Below are 17,301 nucleotides of genomic sequence, written 5' to 3'. Positions count from 1 at the left end.
CTGGAAGAAGAAGCACCTGGCTCCTGGCTTCAGCCTGGCCCAGCTCCGGCTGCAGCTGCCTCTGGGGAGTGAATCAGTAGATGGAAGATCTCTCACTCTGGCTTTCCCTCTCTCATAACTGTCTTTCACATAAATAATAAATCTTAAAAAAAAAAAAAAACAGAATACTGAGGTTCTTTCCAATGTGACAGACAAAGGAACAAAATAGATTTTACAAATATTAAAATGAGAGACAGAATTATCTTTACTTACAGATATTATCAAGTAAAGAAAAAAAGGAAAACTAATTAAAAAAATGGTAAGGTAGCTGGATAGAGTTAAATACATAAGTAGTAGCTTTTCTATTTTCCAGCAACATCAAGCTAGAAATGAGAGGCATAAAACCTCATTCACATTTGGTACAAAATCATAAAATATTTGAGAATAAATTTACAAAGAACGGCACAGCACCAATATGAAAACATAACTATAACATTTTTTAGAAGGGCATAAAACTACTTCTGAATACATATAAAGATATACCATGTTTCTGGAAAGGAATAATTAAAATAATAAAACAGTAATTTTTTCCAAATTAATACATACATTTAAGGCTCTTCCATTCTGCATCATAATGGTGCTTCTTTTTAATTAGACAAAAGGGTTTTTTAATGCTCATGAAAGAATAAATGTGCAAGAATTAAGAAGATCTTTTTGAGGAAAGAGTAATGAATAACGAAGGGGAACTCAGCCAGTGAGGTGTTGCAGCTTCATAGAAAATCCCTGTAATCAACAGAACACACTATGGCACAGAAATAGACTTGGAGACAAATGTTCAGTGCTGGCTGCAGGGTTCTTGACCAACAGCTCTTTCCTCTTGCTAATTGTTTCTGCCATTTCTCTTTATTTGCACGAAAACATTGCGACTCTCCTCTTGCCCATGCGCTGTCAGACCATAAACTCCAGTCCCTTGTAGAGACGGGACTTCCCCCACTCCTCTCTCCAGCTGCCAGGCCATGAGACTCACCCTGCCTCTCGCCACTTCCCTGTGCTCACAGAGAACCTGGTCGTGCAGGAAGCGGTACACGTACCTGGAAGCAGAAAATCCCCGCATACTGGTGAGAAAAGCTCTGGTGTAGCATGATCTTCTCCAGACACTGTGGGTTCTGGGTCAAGGAGCCCAGCGCTGCCAGGAACCAGCAGTCTCCTGGAAAAGGGTAGAGCCACGGGAAGCTGACTGGCCACACCTGGAAGCCCCTCCCCAGGATTTCACAGGTCCCTGTCTCCAGGGTCTGCACAGCTCCTTCTCAATCCCGTATCTGCAATGCCTGGAAGCAGCAATGTCTAGCTTTTGGATGTTGGGACATTTGCATATCCCAAAGAAAATATCCTGGGGATGGGCCTCATGTCTAAACATGAAACACCCTTTTCTTCCCGAGGTACCTTAGACACAGCCTGAAGGCAATGTTACACAGCATCTGTAGTGCAGCTGCATCTTACTGCAATCCGTCACGTCAGGTGTGGAATTTTCCATGGTGGCATCACGCCAGCCCCCAAAAAGTTTGGATTTAAGAGCGTTTTGAATTTTGGATTTTTGGATTATGGATATTCAGATTGTAATAGTTTTCTACCCTTTGAAATAGCACTGGGGAAAGGATTCAGTGGGTCAGTTCTGAGCAAGATAGGCAAACGGCTGGTGGTGTAACCAGATTTCTATTTTTCTTTGCTCAAATTGCTCAGCCCCTGTGCATGCTGGGAACCCTATAGCCCTCATCGGATTTCTCTCCTCTTCCCCGCTGAGGACTGTGTGGTCTTGAGTTCCTCTTTGGATGTCATGTGAGCCCTTCCCTCCCACACAATTTCCATGTAGTCAATCCTTGCCATGACATTTCATGCCACAAAGACGCCCACGGAGAGATCATCTCTCCAGGCAGGAGAAGCCCAATGGGGGATTATGGGCTGGTGTACAGATGGGCATCTATCTACTTGGTCCAAGACACAGTGGCTTCCCAGGAAAATTCTGATTTCTTACCTGCTTCTCCTTGTTGGATGTCAAATCTGCTCACACCTTCCAGGATGAAGTGAGGGGGGCCCGCTGACAAATGCTTAGGAAAGAGGAAGAAACACTATAGCATCCTTCATCCTCTATGTCCCAGGGGGGTTCCTAAGACATCATTCCCTTTGTCTTTGAGGGACCAAGGTTAATTCTTAGTTGAGTACTGAAAATCAGAGTTTGAACCTTCCCTTTGTTCTTCAGCTTTTCCTGCTACCAGGAAGGCAGGAATCAGAGGCAATGATGCCCACACACTGCGTGAGGATAACATAAATGAGGATTCAAGATTCTTGTAGCAAATGGTCCTCTGCAAACCAGCGTCTTATTAAGAGGTTGCAAATGGACAAAACAGAATGGGATATCTGTATTAGAGGAGACATTTCTAAACATAATACAGTACCAGACCAGCTCATACCAAAGCTTAGGCATTCTAGACTCCAGGTTCAAATCCAGCCTTATGCCATATGGGACAGGCGATTGCTCAGTTCTTTGCCCACTGCTCAGATGCAGCTAACTCAGACTGAGACCGGAAGGTGCCCGGGCCCTTGTCCCAAGTGCTGTTTACTCAGTGTCCAATTCTTCCCTGACCTCCAACACACAAAGCACCTGCCAGCCACAGAAAGGGCGGGGTGAGGCGGAGTGGAGGATTCCAGAGAGCAGCAGTGTCTGGCAGAATTCGGGGGACTCTGAGCTGACCTGAGAGTTCCTGCAGGGGGCCCACATGCACATTCAAGGCACACTGTGCCAGGGTCTGTCTCCCGTCCCAGCCACAGCCAGGCCTCGAGGTTTGTGTGCACAAGGAGCCCTCGGTGTTCGTCTCAGCTACCTCTCAGTGCAGCTCTGCCTGCAGTTCTGTGGTACAAGGCGCACAGCTTGGTAATTTTGGCTGTGTCATTTCTTCTCATATTGACAAGCAAGTTCCCAGGGTACAGGGCAGGGCTGTAAATGGATTCTTTGGCTCCACAGTGATCAGTGTACAGAGTCATGTGTCCAGGAGCACCTGCCAGCCCTGCCTGAGCTGCCAGTCTCCTGGTGGAGGTGCAGACTCCGGGACAAACAGAAGTATACACCTCACCCAGCTGAGGGCATCCTCCCCCTGCACTGCTTCCCTGCTTTCCCAACAGACACCAGCCCATCGGATGCCAGGCGGGACACGCTCAGGCCCAGGCGTGCAGGGTGGGGGTCGCCCGGCCAGAGCCAAGGCTGGACAGAACCGCGTCTCTTCTAACACAAGCCAGCAGGGAAGAAGGCCTGGCCTGAGTGAGTCTGGCAGTGTGCTGGGGCCACGGAGCCAGTTTTAAAACACCTTGGGGGCACCCTAAGAGCTTTTGAAATGAAGTTTTGTTTATTTTAAAGGCAGAGAGAGAGAGAGAGAGAATCTCCCACCTGCTGGTTCACTCCCCAACAGTCAGGGCTGTCAGGCCAAAGCCAGGAGCCCAGAACTCCATATTGGCCTTCTCAGACTCACGAGTGGAAGCTGGGAGCAGCAGCAGGGACAGAGATGGCACTCGAACCCCAGCACTCTGATACGGGATGCTGGCACCTCAGTGTCTCAAGTGCGCCACCCCACCCTCCATTCCATCTCACTTTTTCCATACTGGAAAAGGAGTTGGAGCTCTTAAAGGAGGCTGCTGCCATGAGCAGGGACACCCAGAGCCCTCCTCTCATGGGACTTTCACAGGCTGGGGCCCCACGGCGGGACCAGGAGTGAGGACTGTTTCACTCCATTTCTCTGCCACGGAGCTGCAGCCCTTCCTCGTGGTGGGCATGCTTGGACAGCCCCGGCAGACAAACCGGTGTGGATTCTGCCATGACAGTTCTCCCTGCATGACCTTGAGCCTGGAGCTCTCTGCTCTGCTTGGCTAAGCCTCAGTATCCTTCCATGTAAAATGAGCATGAACACAGAGCAGGTGCACCCAGGTGGGAGAAACACGTGATAGAGCCACCATGGCAAGGGCCAGCTGCTGGATGCCACGACTATGCCCTGCAGTGGAGGAGAACCAGACCTGCCACCTGGAATGAGGAGCAGGAAGTGCAGTGCTTAGCTCAGCAGCTGACAGAGTCCTTGCTCAATAAATATTGATGCTGTTCTTTTGTAATACCTGCAGAATGAAAAAGGCTGCCCCCACAGGCCAAGCCAGAGTCTAGGGCGCAGTCATTATTGAACATGATAGAATATAAACACGAATTAGGCAGCCAACTCTTAGATATGGGAAAGAAAACACCACCAACAACACAGCCTCATGAAACAGGAGGAAGGAAGCAACGAAAAGTACAATTCGCGAATTGTAAACTCAACCAGAAAAAAGGCCAGAAAATAACATCAATAAATTACTCTGCTCAGGGGAGGGTGTCTACATAGACCCAACTTTTGCCAAATATGGCAGAGGAACCCACACAAAATCAGAAATTAACACGAGGCTTCAGAAAACTAAAAATGTGGTGAGCCTTTAGCCTAGCGGTTGACATTGGTTTCCTACATTGGAGTCCCTGGATTTGGTTCTCTGTACAGCTCCTGATCCAGGCCTCCTGCTGTGAAGACGCTGGGAGGCAGCAGGGGATGGCTCAGGTTGCTGGGATCCTGAAACCGAGCCCCTGCCCACTGCCCTGGATGCAGATGGGGACAGCACCAGGTCCTAGTACCCTCGCAGGGTCCTGGCCTCCCTCCTCTAGCATCGTTTCATTGCCCAGCTTTTGTGAATGCAAATCAACTGCCTACTAGACTAAGCTCTCTGCACTGAGGGAGCGGTGCAGCCAGCTCTGTAAGTTCCGGGGTCCTGGACAGAGGAGGGCACAGAGCTCTCCCTTAGGGATAACATCTGGATGCTCCGTCTTGTCTCAGGGGCTTCTTTTTCAGGAATTCCAGGCCCTGAGCAAATAGTCACCACTGCCTGATGCAGCCCGTAGACTGACCAGAGCCCACTTTGCCATCACCAGAGTCCCCTTGAGAACACACTATCGCTGACCGACCGAAGGAGGGCCACAAGTACCACCGACCACCCGACACCCAGACATGAGCTGAATGTGCTCCTCTCAGTCCTGCCTTCAACCTGTAAGAATTCTTACTTCTGACCCTCCAGGGAGCCCAGGAATTCAGCAAGAGCTGCCTGGATCTGTGCTCTGCTTTCTTTTCCTACTCTGGCATCAGTAATTGGCTTACTACGCATTGGGCGAGCAGACCCAGCTGTGGGGATTCAACAATTCCTTTCACAAATTTTAGGGATATTCTGTAACACTGCCCACGTGGGAGACCTGGGTTGAATTCCCAGCTCCTGGCTTTGGCCTTCCCCAGCCCCAGCCCTTGTGGGCACTTGGGGAGTGAATCAGCAGATAGGAAATCTCTCTCTGTCTCACTTATAAACAAATACTTTTTAAAAAAAGATTTACTTATTTATTTGAAAGGTAGAGTTATAGAGAAGGCAGAGGTAGAGACAGAGAGAGAGGTCTTCTATTCCACTGGTTCACCCTCCAGAAGGCCACAAGGGCCAGAGCTGTGCCGATCCGGAGCCAGGAGTCAGGAGCTTCTTCCAGGTCTCCCACGCAAGTTCAGGGATCCAAGGACCTGGGCCATCTTCTACTGTTTTCCCAGGCCACAGCAGAGAGCTGGATCAGAAGCGGAGCAGCTGGGACTTGAATCACTGCTCATATGAGATGCCGGTGCTGCAGGTGGTGGCTTTACCCACTACGCCACAGTGCCAGCCCCAAACAAATATTTTTAAGAAAGAAATATAAAAATGATTTAAAGTTCTATGCTAGTTATTTTAAAAATACTGATGACTTTCTGACAAAATTTAAAATGGCTGAAAATGTCTCAAATTACTAAATAACCTGAAAAAAAAATCAGTCACCTTGGGGTAATATTTCATTATTATTATTATTTTAAAATTATTTATTTTGAAAGGCAAAGAGACAGATACAGAGATTTCCCATCCACTGGTTCACTCTTTAAATGCCCACAACAGCCAGGGTTGGACCAGGCCGAAGGTAAGTCCACCCTGTGAATGTTAGAATTCCCAACCATCACCTGCTGCCTCCCGGAATGTGCTTTATTAAGAATCAGGAGCAGAGCCAGGACTGGGACCCTGGCACTCTTACGGGGAATGTGGCCGTCCAAAGTGGCTTCCCAACCTATGCCAAATACTGCCCCTGGTTTTTTAAAGTTACCAAGTTTCTCCTAATACACCAGTGGCAGATTTCTAGGAATTCTGCAATTGTCCTGCTGAGTTATCTCAGTCTTTCAGGGGAGAGACAATTCCTATAGCATTTATAGTTCCAGTATTTTTTTTTAAGATTTTATTCAAAAGGTAGAGTTACAGAGAGTGAGGGAGAGTGAGAGGGAAAGAGACAGGGAGAAAGAGAGATTGATCTTCTATCTGCTGGTTCACTTCCCAAATGACTACAATGGTTAGGGCTGTGCCAGGCCGAAGCCAGGAGCCTGGAACTCCATCCAGGTCTGTCACATGGCTGGCAGGGGTCCATGAACTTGGGTCATCTGCTGCTGCTTGCCCAGGTGCATTAGCAGGGAGCTAGATTGGAAGCAGAGCAGCCAGGTCTCCAACCACCACTCAAGGGATGCTGGCATCACAGGTGGTAACTTAACCTACTATGCCACAATGTTGGTCCCTACAGTTTCAGTGTTAAAAAAGATCTTGCTACCATTAAAGAAGCCAGCACAGCCTTGAGGCCAAAGCTGAGAGAAAACACACACACACACACACACACACACTCCACACTGATTTTGACCAATAAGATTTGCTCTCGAAATGAAGAACACATGTATGGTTTCATATCAAGGTATCAAATGACAGGAAGTTGTATTTACATGAACCAAAGGGGGGAAATTTATATCCTTTCAATAAGATGCTATGAAGGCATCTGATAAATACTCAACAGCTTTTTGTGATTTTCCAAGATGATAAAAATAAAAGTTAAAAAATATAAATTTTAGGGTCTGGCATTATGTTGTAGCAGGTAAAGCTACTACCGCCTGTGATGCCAGTATCCCATATGGGCTCTGGTTTATGTCCTGGCTGCTCCACTTCCAACCCAGCTGCCTGCTAATGGCCTAGGAAAAGCAGTGGAAGATGGAACAGATATGTAGGCTCCTGCACCCACATGGGAGGCCCAGATGAAGCTCCTGGCTTTGGTCTGGCTCAGCCCCAGCCACTGTGGCCCTCTAGGGAGTGTACCAGCAGAGGGAAGATATCTCTCTCTTCTCCGTCTCTCCCTCTCTGTAACTCTTTCAAATAAATGAATCTTTAAAAAAATAAAAATTTTACCTAATTAAGAACATATTTTCTAATGTGATAAACATTAGATGCTGAGTATTTCAAACCTCAAAGCAATAGTCAACCTCAAGTACCTGGAGTAACACAGGAATACTGTGTACCAGGCTGGGCACAAAACCAGCACCTGTCTCCTGGCCTCCAGGCTGCCTGTTCCTTCCCCATCCAGGCTCCAGAGTTGTCACAGATAATCCAGAGGTGGGAGCCAGGAAGGGCTGGAAATCACCCCCAGGACATCTGAGCCTGCCAGGCTGACTTGCTGAGCAAAGGCCACAGTGGTGGACAGACAGCGATGCTCTCTCCGGGCAGGTCCCAAGTCTCAGGAGGGCCAGGCCCTGCAGGGCAGTGATGTCAGTGTGATAAGGGCCTAGATCTGACTCAGGCAGAACCACATGCAAGCGGCACAGCCTCCACCCTAGCGGTGACTCAGCATCAGCAGACGTGGAGACAGCCTGGCCTCACCTCCCAGAGCTTCCACTTGGCAGGCCAGTCAGAGTCCAGGATGGACCCCGGGGCCTCGGGTGGTTCTGAGCCCAGCCTGAGAGAGGCAGCAGGTTCACAGACATCGAGTGATTCGTTCCAGGTCACACAGGAAGCAGGCGTGGGATCCCAGAGTCTGCCCTCAGCCTCTGGCCACACAGCCAGTGAAAAGCTTCTCAGCTTTAACTGTTTCTGCTGCTGTGAGAAGGCCCGGGCCTTTGAGCACTAGCACCACCATAGCTACTGATGAAAGCTGCGGGATTAATTTGGTGTGCCAACCCAGCTGGATGACGGGAGGTCTGTTTGGCTGAGTGGCACTGCTGGGTATGTCTGTGAGAGGGCTCCCAGACTGGTGTTTGGATTGGAGGACTCAGCTTGGCAGCTTCCCCACTGTGAGGGCCGACACGGAACAAGAGATGGGGAAAGGAGCAGTGGCCTTTTGTCTGCCTGCCCGCTTGGACTGAGAGCCCAGACTGCTGCCTGTGGACTTGAACCATGTGGTCGGCTCTCCTGGTTCTCAGGTCTCCAACACAGACACCACTGGCTTTGTGAGCCTAGGCATTGCAGACTGGGGGCTGTGAGACTTCTCAGCCTTCATAACTCTACGAGCCAATCCCTCATAATGAATCCCTATACTCCCAATGGGGTGTGTGTGTGTGTGTGTGTGTGTGATATACATATATATACATCTATGTTTTAGGATATGTAATAGGATAGGTATATACAATCACTATGCATGTTGACCTATTTATTAATAATAAACATGTTTGTTTTATATGTAAATATAAATTTGTATTATAAATATATAAATATACCATATATATGAATGAGATATTTCTCAGTAGAGTATGTGTTATTGATTCTGTTTTTCTGGAGAACTCTGAGTAATGTCAAAGCCAACAGCAATAGTCAAACTAAATACTTTTGGTAACTTGATTCTGATAATGGAGTCTTAGAATTTCATGAGGAAAAAAATGTTTATGTGATGCAGAACTCCTGAGTTCTTAGAAAATAATTATCCTCTCTCTGGGGGCTGACATTGTGGTGTAGTGGGTAAGGCTGCTGCCTGTGGTGCTAGCATCCATATGGGCACCAGTTTGAATCCTGGCTGCTCCATTTATGATCCAGCTTCCTGCTGATGCACCTGGAAAAGCAGCAGAGGATGGCCCGAGCGCTTAGACCCCTGCACCCCTTTAAGAGACCCAAAAGAAGCTCCTGGCTCCTGGTTTTGGTCTGGCTTTGCCCTGGCTGTTGCGGCCCTTTTGAGAGGGAACCAGTGGATGGAAGATCTCTGTCTCTCTCTCTGTCTCTCTGTAACTCTGGTTTTCAAATAAACAAATAAATCTTTAAAAAAGAAAAGGAAATGCTCTCTCTGGGGGTAGGAATTGGGTGCAGTGGTAAAGATGCTGCTGCTTGGATGCCTGTGTTGCGTGTTGGGAGTGACTGGGTTTGAGTATGGCTCTACCCCTGACTCCAGCTCCCTGATAATGTGCACCTGGGGAGGCAGCAGGCAGTGCTCCAGTGGCTGAGTCCCTGTCATCCAGGTGGAAAACCTGATCGAGCTCCCACTCTTGGCTTTGGCATGAGCTCTTGCAGGCATCTGGGAAGTGAACTCATGAGTAGGAGACTTCTCCCTCTCTCTAGTAAGATTTTTAAAATTAAACAACAACAACAAAGAGCATATCCTCTGTGGAGTGGCAGCAGGCCAGCTGCTCTCCCCCAGTCATCCCGGGAGTGTTGTTTACAATGTGACAGCATTCGCCTATCCCTGCATTCCCCTCAAAGTCTTGTGCACACCTGCAGACTGCTGCTTGTGGCTGAGGAATGGTGTGTTTAGCATCTGCCTTGGTATTCTGCACTTTCAGAAGATGGCCACGGTTTAGGCAGGGACAAGGGGCAACCTCACTCCCTTTTCCATTTTCACTAGTGGGCTTTAATGTGTTGGCATCAAAGTCCTTTGGCTTGATGGCAATGCTATTGGTGTGGTCACTGTCACTTCTGTTATTGTCCTGTGGTCTATCTTCATCATCTACACTCATATTTCTACCTATTCTTTCTCTGAAGGAAGTATGGTTCTGAGATGATCCTTTCAGACACTGCTCTGGCTGTGTGAAGATGACCGTTGTCATCTGAGTAGGAGATGTTTTGCTCTGGGGTGGCCACAGGCATCACAGGGGCTTATATGCTGAGCTGGGAACATGCATTAGGCAATGTGCTTTGGCCACGAGCCCATTCTTTTCATTATTATTTTTACTTATGTGTTTACTTTTAATGGGTATATCCTTTTTTAAAAAAGATTTATTATTTATTTAAAAGGAAGAGTTACAGAGAGGGAGAGGGAGAGACAGAGGAAACTTCCATCCGATCACAATGGCTGGAACTGCGCTGGACCAGACTGAAGCCAGGAGCTTCCTCTGGGTTTCCCATTTAGGTGCAGAGGCCCAAACACTTGGCCCATATTCCTTTGCTTTCCCAGGCGCATTAGCAGGGAGTAGAGCAGCCGGGACTCTAAACCTGCATCCACATGGGAGGTTGGTGTCATAGGTGGTGGCTTACCCCACTGTGCCACAATGCCAGCCTCAAGCCCATTCTGCAGCTGAGGAATGAAATGCTTTTCACTGCAGAATGGGAACCAAAGTGAAACTTCAGCCCCTCAATATGACATACTTTGGTGATTGTTGTGAAGATCTCCATCTACCATTCTGCTCTGCCCCATATGGTAGCTGTAAGCCATATGTGATTATTCAAATTAAAACTTCAATCTCTAAGTTTTATCAGGTGCATTTCAACTGTGTGACAGTCACAGGTGACTAGCGGCTGTAGTAATGAACAGTGAAGAAAGAAGTTTTCATCAATACAGAAGGGCATAATGATATCCTTGATGGTTTAGTAGTTGACTAGACCTACAGAGTTCCCCTACTGTCTAGAAAAACCTAGAATGCAGACATAGCACAGGAAGCCCTTATATAGTTGAAATTTAAGCAATGCCAACTAAACTCTGGACAGGCACTGAGAAAAAGGGTAAATTGGGGGGCATTTTCTAGAAAGCAGTGATAGGAAGCAGAATATGACAAGAGGGTTATTTTCCAAACTCCCTGCTAGCACCCCGTTTTTCCCTCAAATGGTATGCTGTGACTCACATTTGTTTTTGTTTGTTTGTTTGTTTTTGGATAGGCAGAGTGGACAGTGAGAGAGAGAGAGACAGAGAGAAAGGTCTTCCTTTGCCGTTGGTTCACCCTCCAATGGCCGCCGTGGCCAGCACGCTGCAGCCGGTGCACCACGCTGATCCAATGGCAGGAGCCAGGTGCTTCTCCTGGTCTCCCATGGGGTGCAGGGCCCAAGCACTTGGGCCATCCTCCACTGCACTCCCAGGCCATAGCAGAGAGTTGGCCTGGAAGAGGGGCAACCAGGACAGAATCCAGTGCCCCGATTGGGACTAGAACCCGGTGTGCTGGTGCTGCAAGGCAGAGGATTAGCCTAGTGAGCCGTGGTGCTAGCCCACATTTGTTCTTGAGAGTTTCTTGAAATTGGCTGAAGCTGAGATGCTTCTTGAAGGCCAAAAATCCCAGGGAACACCCTCTGAGGACATTATCCCAATTTAATCACAGTACAACAGCTAGTGTTTAGTAAGTGCTAACTATGTGCTAGACACTGTCCTAAGTAGTATTCTCATTTATACCTTAAAATAATCATGTAAGGTAGAGATGCCATTTTAATACTTGTTCTGTTTTACCTAAAAATTAGAAATCCAGAATATACAGAGAAATACTTTATAGAGAGCAAAATGATTCCTGGTTACCCACATGATGTTGGGTATTTTATTGGTGCATAAAATATTATTAGTGGCAAGCAGGATTCCAGTCCCTGACATAAGCTTACAATGAGGCCTTATGGGAAGGGTATGGGCAATATATAGTGTGGTATTGGAGTTAAGGTCTTGGAGCCACACTCCAGGTTCAAACCCCAGTTCTGCCACTGTCTAATTATGTGACTTTAGGCAGTGCTCTGCTCTCTGGTTCTGCTTCTCATCTGCAAAATGAGGTTAGTAAAAGTACCACATCATAGAGTTGCCACAAAGATTCAATAAATCAGAGATTCTAAAAGCAAGCCTGCCCTACTGGAGGCTCTGTGAGTGTTGGCCATCACGACAAGGATTGGACAAGGCTGGCTCTAGTTCCTGTCTCATGCTGTTTGTGACCACAGTTACAACTATGGCTGTCAAGGTCATCACAATGTTGAAGGGTTGAGCACATTTGTTTATTCCTCTGCCATCCTGCCTAGAAAAGAGGGCAACCCGAGTTTTCTCTAATGCACACACAAGCTGGAAAGTTGAATCTCACAACTCGGAGTCATTCATTCAAGTGTTCTTTCACTCATTCACCCAAATCCTAGCTGAGTCCCCATTATGCATTCATGTCCATGTGAGTAAGAATACAGTACGTGGAGTCAGGAGTCTGAATTTCAATCCTGGACCCTTCCCTTCCCTAACCATGTCACCTGGGCAAGTCTCATCACCTGGTTGAGCCTCAACTCACCTTCCTATAAAATTGGGAGCAAACAGAGGAGATAAAGGAAGAGAGGACACACGGAAAGTCCTCAAAAGTTCTACTAAAATATGCATGTTGCCAGCTGTGATAAGAGACCCAAGGGAATGTCACATTTAAAGGCTCAGAGTCATTCATTCATTTGTTCACTCACTCATGTATTCATTCATCCAAATCCTAGCAGAGTCCCTGTTACGCACTCAAGTACCACGTGAGGAAAAGAACAGCATGTGTGGTCAGGAGTCTACCCTGAGAAACAAGTCCCTGGCAGAATTCAGGTAAACTTGTGGACAAGGTCAGTAATGAGAAAGCACCTGTGACCATGGCTGCCTCTATCTGGGTACCTTGCATGAATCTGTGTGAATCATTTTGATTCTGTTTGCTCAGTGTCTCCTTGTCCCCCAAAGACATCACAAGTTGAGATGTTGCTGGAATCAGATAAGAAGGAACTCTCAGCTCTTTCTAAATAGAAATGTTATAAATTCCTCAACACTATTCTGGTAAAGTCTCACATCTATTGCTCAGCACCTTGTGAGGTGAAAAAAAAGAATACTCGCCAAAAGAATCTCAGCTTCTGAAAATAACAAAGAAAAAAATGACCCTTCAGAATTTCTTTAAATAGAGTTCCTGCCTCAGCTCTCCTTGAGAGGTGAAGGTCAGAAGAATGAAGTCCTTGGTGGAGATTTACTGAGGATGGATAATGAGAAAGACCCTAGGAGGCTGAAATACCCACATCTTCCTTTAAGCAGCTCCTCAAGCCTAACCTCATCCCCATGGACGCTTCCCTTCCCCTAAGCTACAAATCTGTCTAGATGCAGGGAAGAGGCTGTCTCCCATACAGCTGGATGCCGTCAACTTTTCCCTGGAGAAGATATCCACTACGTATCCACAGCCAGAAAGTTCCTTTTCTGTTTAACCTCCTCTGGCCATATTGAAAGATCTCAGTAGAGTGCTTGTGGGTTGGTCAGTGTTTAGTGATGACTGCTGATATTAGATTCATTAACTTACTGGATATTATACTGTTTTCCCTTGGTCTGGGTTCTGCCATCAGTTTGCAGAAGCACCAACAGCAGCAATGGGTTTCAGAACCCTCACAGTGGTTCTTAATCTTTTGCCTCAACAGTAATCCTGAGAAGATTATAGCCATGATGAGTCGGCTAAGAAATATCCCATGGAGCTTCACACCCTAGAATTGAGATTGTTCTAAAAAAATAATCAGGCTCCCCTTGCTTCTAGACAGAACTAGTAGTGGACACCTGCTAGGGTGGGAATGAGGCTGGGTTGAACGTTGCCCTGCTATATCTCCTTAATTTGATGGCTGATGTCTGAAATTCTTTTATAGGTGATCAAGCTTCTACAAGATTAAACATGTGAATATAAAAGAGAGGTGGGGCAAGCACTGACCACTGTAGCAGAGGGACCAGGCCAGTTTCATTCTGAGTCCTTCCTCCCTTTAGTGGGAGGCACCAAGGCAGGTGCTCCAAGGGTCCCAGAGCTGGGTGTGTTCTTGGGGGTTCACTCACGTGTGGCCGCTTCCACTTCAGTCTGGACAGGTTCTTTCCCTGGAGCAACTTATGGCCTATGGAAGAAGCCGTGGCAGGGAATGTCTCATCCTCAAAGAGCTGGCGCCTGCTTAAGCAATGATCCCGCAAGGAGCTAAAGTCCTGGTCCTTGAACTTGATGATGGAATACTCCGCCACAAGCCTGGAGTTTTGTGCCATGGCTCCCTTGTGAAACTTCGGAGATGGTTTCTTTCTGGTGAGAGAAGGGATATTTTCTGGAGTGAGCTGTCAAGTCATTTGGATCATCAGCCCTGAGTCTATAAGGGTACTCAGATGTCCACTACCCTCCCTCCATTTACAAGTGGGAGGACTGAGACCCAGATCCACGCTGTTCCTGGTGACGTGGCCAGTGGGTAGGCAAGCCTCAGGTAGAATTCAACATTCTTACTCCAGATCTGCATTCAGTCGGCTGTACTGAACAGCTTCACTGTGTGCTCCGATGTACCTGAGAGCCTACCGGGCCATTGATACATTTAATGGACACTGGTTGAGCATTGACCTGTGCCAGGCGTTCTCTGGAATACTGGCAATCCAAATATAAATACAACATGATCTTTATCCCCTAGAGGCTCATTATCAAGTGGGAAAGATTGAAGACATTTCAACAACTATATATATCATCCAACAGGAAGAGTTCAACTGAAAATGTGTACAAAGTCCGGTGGAGTAAAGAGGAGGAGCTGTGAATTGCATGGCACTCTGAATGACTCTCTCACTGGCAGTGACCTTTGAATTATGCCTTCCAGGAAGAGGAAATTGCCAGGCACAGGATGGGTTGACTTCTTTCCAAAGTGCCTACGGGCACCCCGAGTGGTCAGTGTACGGAGGTCCAGCAGTTGGGCTGGAAATGTCTTGGAGCACTGGACAGAATGTAGAGTCACTGGAGGCTTTGTTGGTTTTGTGGGGAAGGGGGCAGGGGGAGCTAATGGCAGGGACTTTGGAAGAGATGGCCAGCAATACGGGTTAGAGTCAGATTCTGAAGGGTTTTACATCCTGCAAGCAGGGTCTGAAGAGGTAGGGTCTGATCAGATGGATCAGATCTGATGTCCAGTGGTGATGTAGGGAGCAAGTTGGGAGCCAGGTGGAGAGGATGAGAAGAGATAGAAGTGAGGAGGCTGCTGCTCTTGTCCATGGGACAGACAATGATAGAGAGTGGAGAGTGAACATGGCAGAGGGGAGAGAGACTTCAGGTGGAACCAAGAGGATTAGTTGGTAAACTGAATATGGCAAGGAGGGGGGAAGGAGTAAAAAACAAGACATGGTGGAGAATGGTCACGTGGTTTTGAAGTTTTCTTTCCATGTCCATCAAGTCTACAATACTGAGCTAATCCTAGAGCTTGGACAGCTACATCTCTACCTGTGTGGACTGATCAGCCCACCCTTGCAGGGCTAGTTGTAGTGTTCCATGATGTTTGACCTAAAAGAACACACATACAGTCGGCGTTCAATGAATGTGCATGCCCCAATTTCCCTAAAAAGAAGTCGAGTAAGTCTGAGGTTTTTCATTCAGGCCACCATAAGGATGATACTGTCTGCCAATATATATATCAGATCCTGTACCTGTGAGCTGGCCTGGGTCTCGATGCAGAATCCACGCTTGTGGGGCTTGAAAACCTCCTCAGACCCCAAGGTGCTGCTTTTACAGCTTCTTTGTCAGTCTGCTTAGGTGGCACAAAAGACCCCAGCATCTGTGTGTCTCACCTCTCCCCATCTCACATGGGAAAAGGAATCATGTGTTCAAGAATGTGATGCAAACCTAAGCAAGTGATTTTTAGGAAAAGAATATCAGCTTACAATCAGGATTGTAAGCAAACTTACAATAACTTAGCAGTTTTCTTACAGCTAAATGACTGTATGTGGCAAATTGTTTAGATTTCACAGATTAGAATATTACCAATGAAATGTAATTTGGGGGGAATTGTACATACAATTGTCTTGCAAACAGGATATGAATAATTCATATTTGAGCTAGTAGATGGAACAATGTGTAACTGTCATATTTGTAGGTAATTTTGGTTAAATATAGTCAGTTTTGTATGGTTTAACCTAAGGTAAAAAATGGTTAAATATACACAATTTCATTCGGTTTTTACTTAACATGATATATACATTTCTTCAACATAGTTTTTGTAAAATAACAAGTCGAAATATCCAATATGCCTCACCATTCGCAATAGGGTTAAGTCCACAACAAATTAAATAAACAGTGATGAAGCTGAAATAACAGCCAGACATCATTCAAGAGCAAGAAAACAGTGACAGAAATTGACAACTCAAGGCAAAGGCAGTAACACCTGGTAATGAAGAGTTGTGAAAATTGTGGGTTTACCAGCTCTCCGTGTGTGCTCAGGGACAGCTTTGCCAAACTTCCCACCTCTCTGTGAAATATTAGCACATAAGATCAACTCATGTGGTGAGCTAATTTTAGTTTATGAAAATTAAACTGGTTACCCTTAATAACACAATCGGGGATTCTAGCAAGCAGCCCTTACTTGTATGGAGAAAATGAACATCTAAAGACTTGCTTCACATCTCCATCAGCATCATAAAACTGGGTCCCATGGGGGCCAGGGCTGTGGCATAGCAGGTAAAGCCACCGCCTGCTATGGCCTGGGAAAGCAGTAGAAGATGGCCCAAGTCCTTGGGCCTCTGTACCCATATGACCCTGCATGGGAAACCCAAGAAGCTTCTGGATCCTGGCTTCGGATCAGAGCAGCTCTGGCTGTTGCAGCCAGTTGGGGAGTGAGGCAGCGGATTCTCTCCTTCTCTCTTTGTGTAAGTTGGACTTTCAAATTAAAAAATAAATCTTTAAAAAACTTTGACTTTCAAATAAATAAATAAATAAATCTTAAAAAAAATTGACTGGTTCCCAGCCCACCTGCAGAACCCCACTGCTCATGGTGGGGTAGTGACCTGGCTGGACTTCAGGAACTCCCATTCTTTTTAAAAAAAAAAAAAGATTTATTTTATTTATTTCAAAGACTTACAGAGAGAGCTAGAGACAGAGAGAGAGGTCTTCCATCGACTGGTTTATTCCCTAGGTGGCCTCAAGTGTCGGAGCTGGGTTGATCTGAAGCCAGGAGCTTCTTCTGGGTCTCCCACATGGATGCAGGGGCCCAAGGACTTGGGCCATCTTCTACTGCTTTCCCAGGCCATAGTAGAGAGCTGGATGGGAACATGAGCAGCCGGAACTAGAACCGATGCCCACATGGGATGCAAGTGCTTCAGGCCAGGGCTTTAACCCGCTGCACCACAGTGCCCGCCCCTGGAACTCCCATTCTAGTATTTACTTTCCTCATTGGTGAAGTGGAGATGATAGTAGTGGTACACACATCATAGGGGTGCTATGAGGTGCAGAGGGAGCCACACTTGTAAGATGCCTATCACATGGACAGGTA

At 46.8% G+C, this 17,301-nt stretch overlaps 1 protein-coding gene across 1 annotated transcript in view; it reads right to left on the bottom strand.

The window, feature by feature from the left end:
• Positions 1-17,301, bottom strand: part of LOC100346950 (calpain-13) — a 76,204-nt gene that overhangs the window by 42,334 nt on the left and 16,569 nt on the right. The window contains exons 2-4 of the mRNA XM_070069719.1: positions 13,865-14,096; positions 2,012-2,084; positions 1,071-1,186 (exon numbers count right to left, since the gene is read on the bottom strand). Of these exons, the coding sequence (XP_069925820.1) occupies positions 1,071-1,186; positions 2,012-2,084; positions 13,865-14,062 (387 nt within the window). The 5' untranslated portion in view covers positions 14,063-14,096. The remainder of the gene's footprint in view (positions 1-1,070; positions 1,187-2,011; positions 2,085-13,864; positions 14,097-17,301) is intronic.

Source organism: Oryctolagus cuniculus, chromosome 2, assembly GCF_964237555.1.
Source record: "Oryctolagus cuniculus chromosome 2, mOryCun1.1, whole genome shotgun sequence".
Lineage (NCBI taxonomy): Eukaryota > Metazoa > Chordata > Mammalia > Lagomorpha > Leporidae > Oryctolagus > Oryctolagus cuniculus.
Note: the sequence above shows the minus strand (reverse complement) of the source record. Positions and strands in the feature narration are given on the sequence as shown.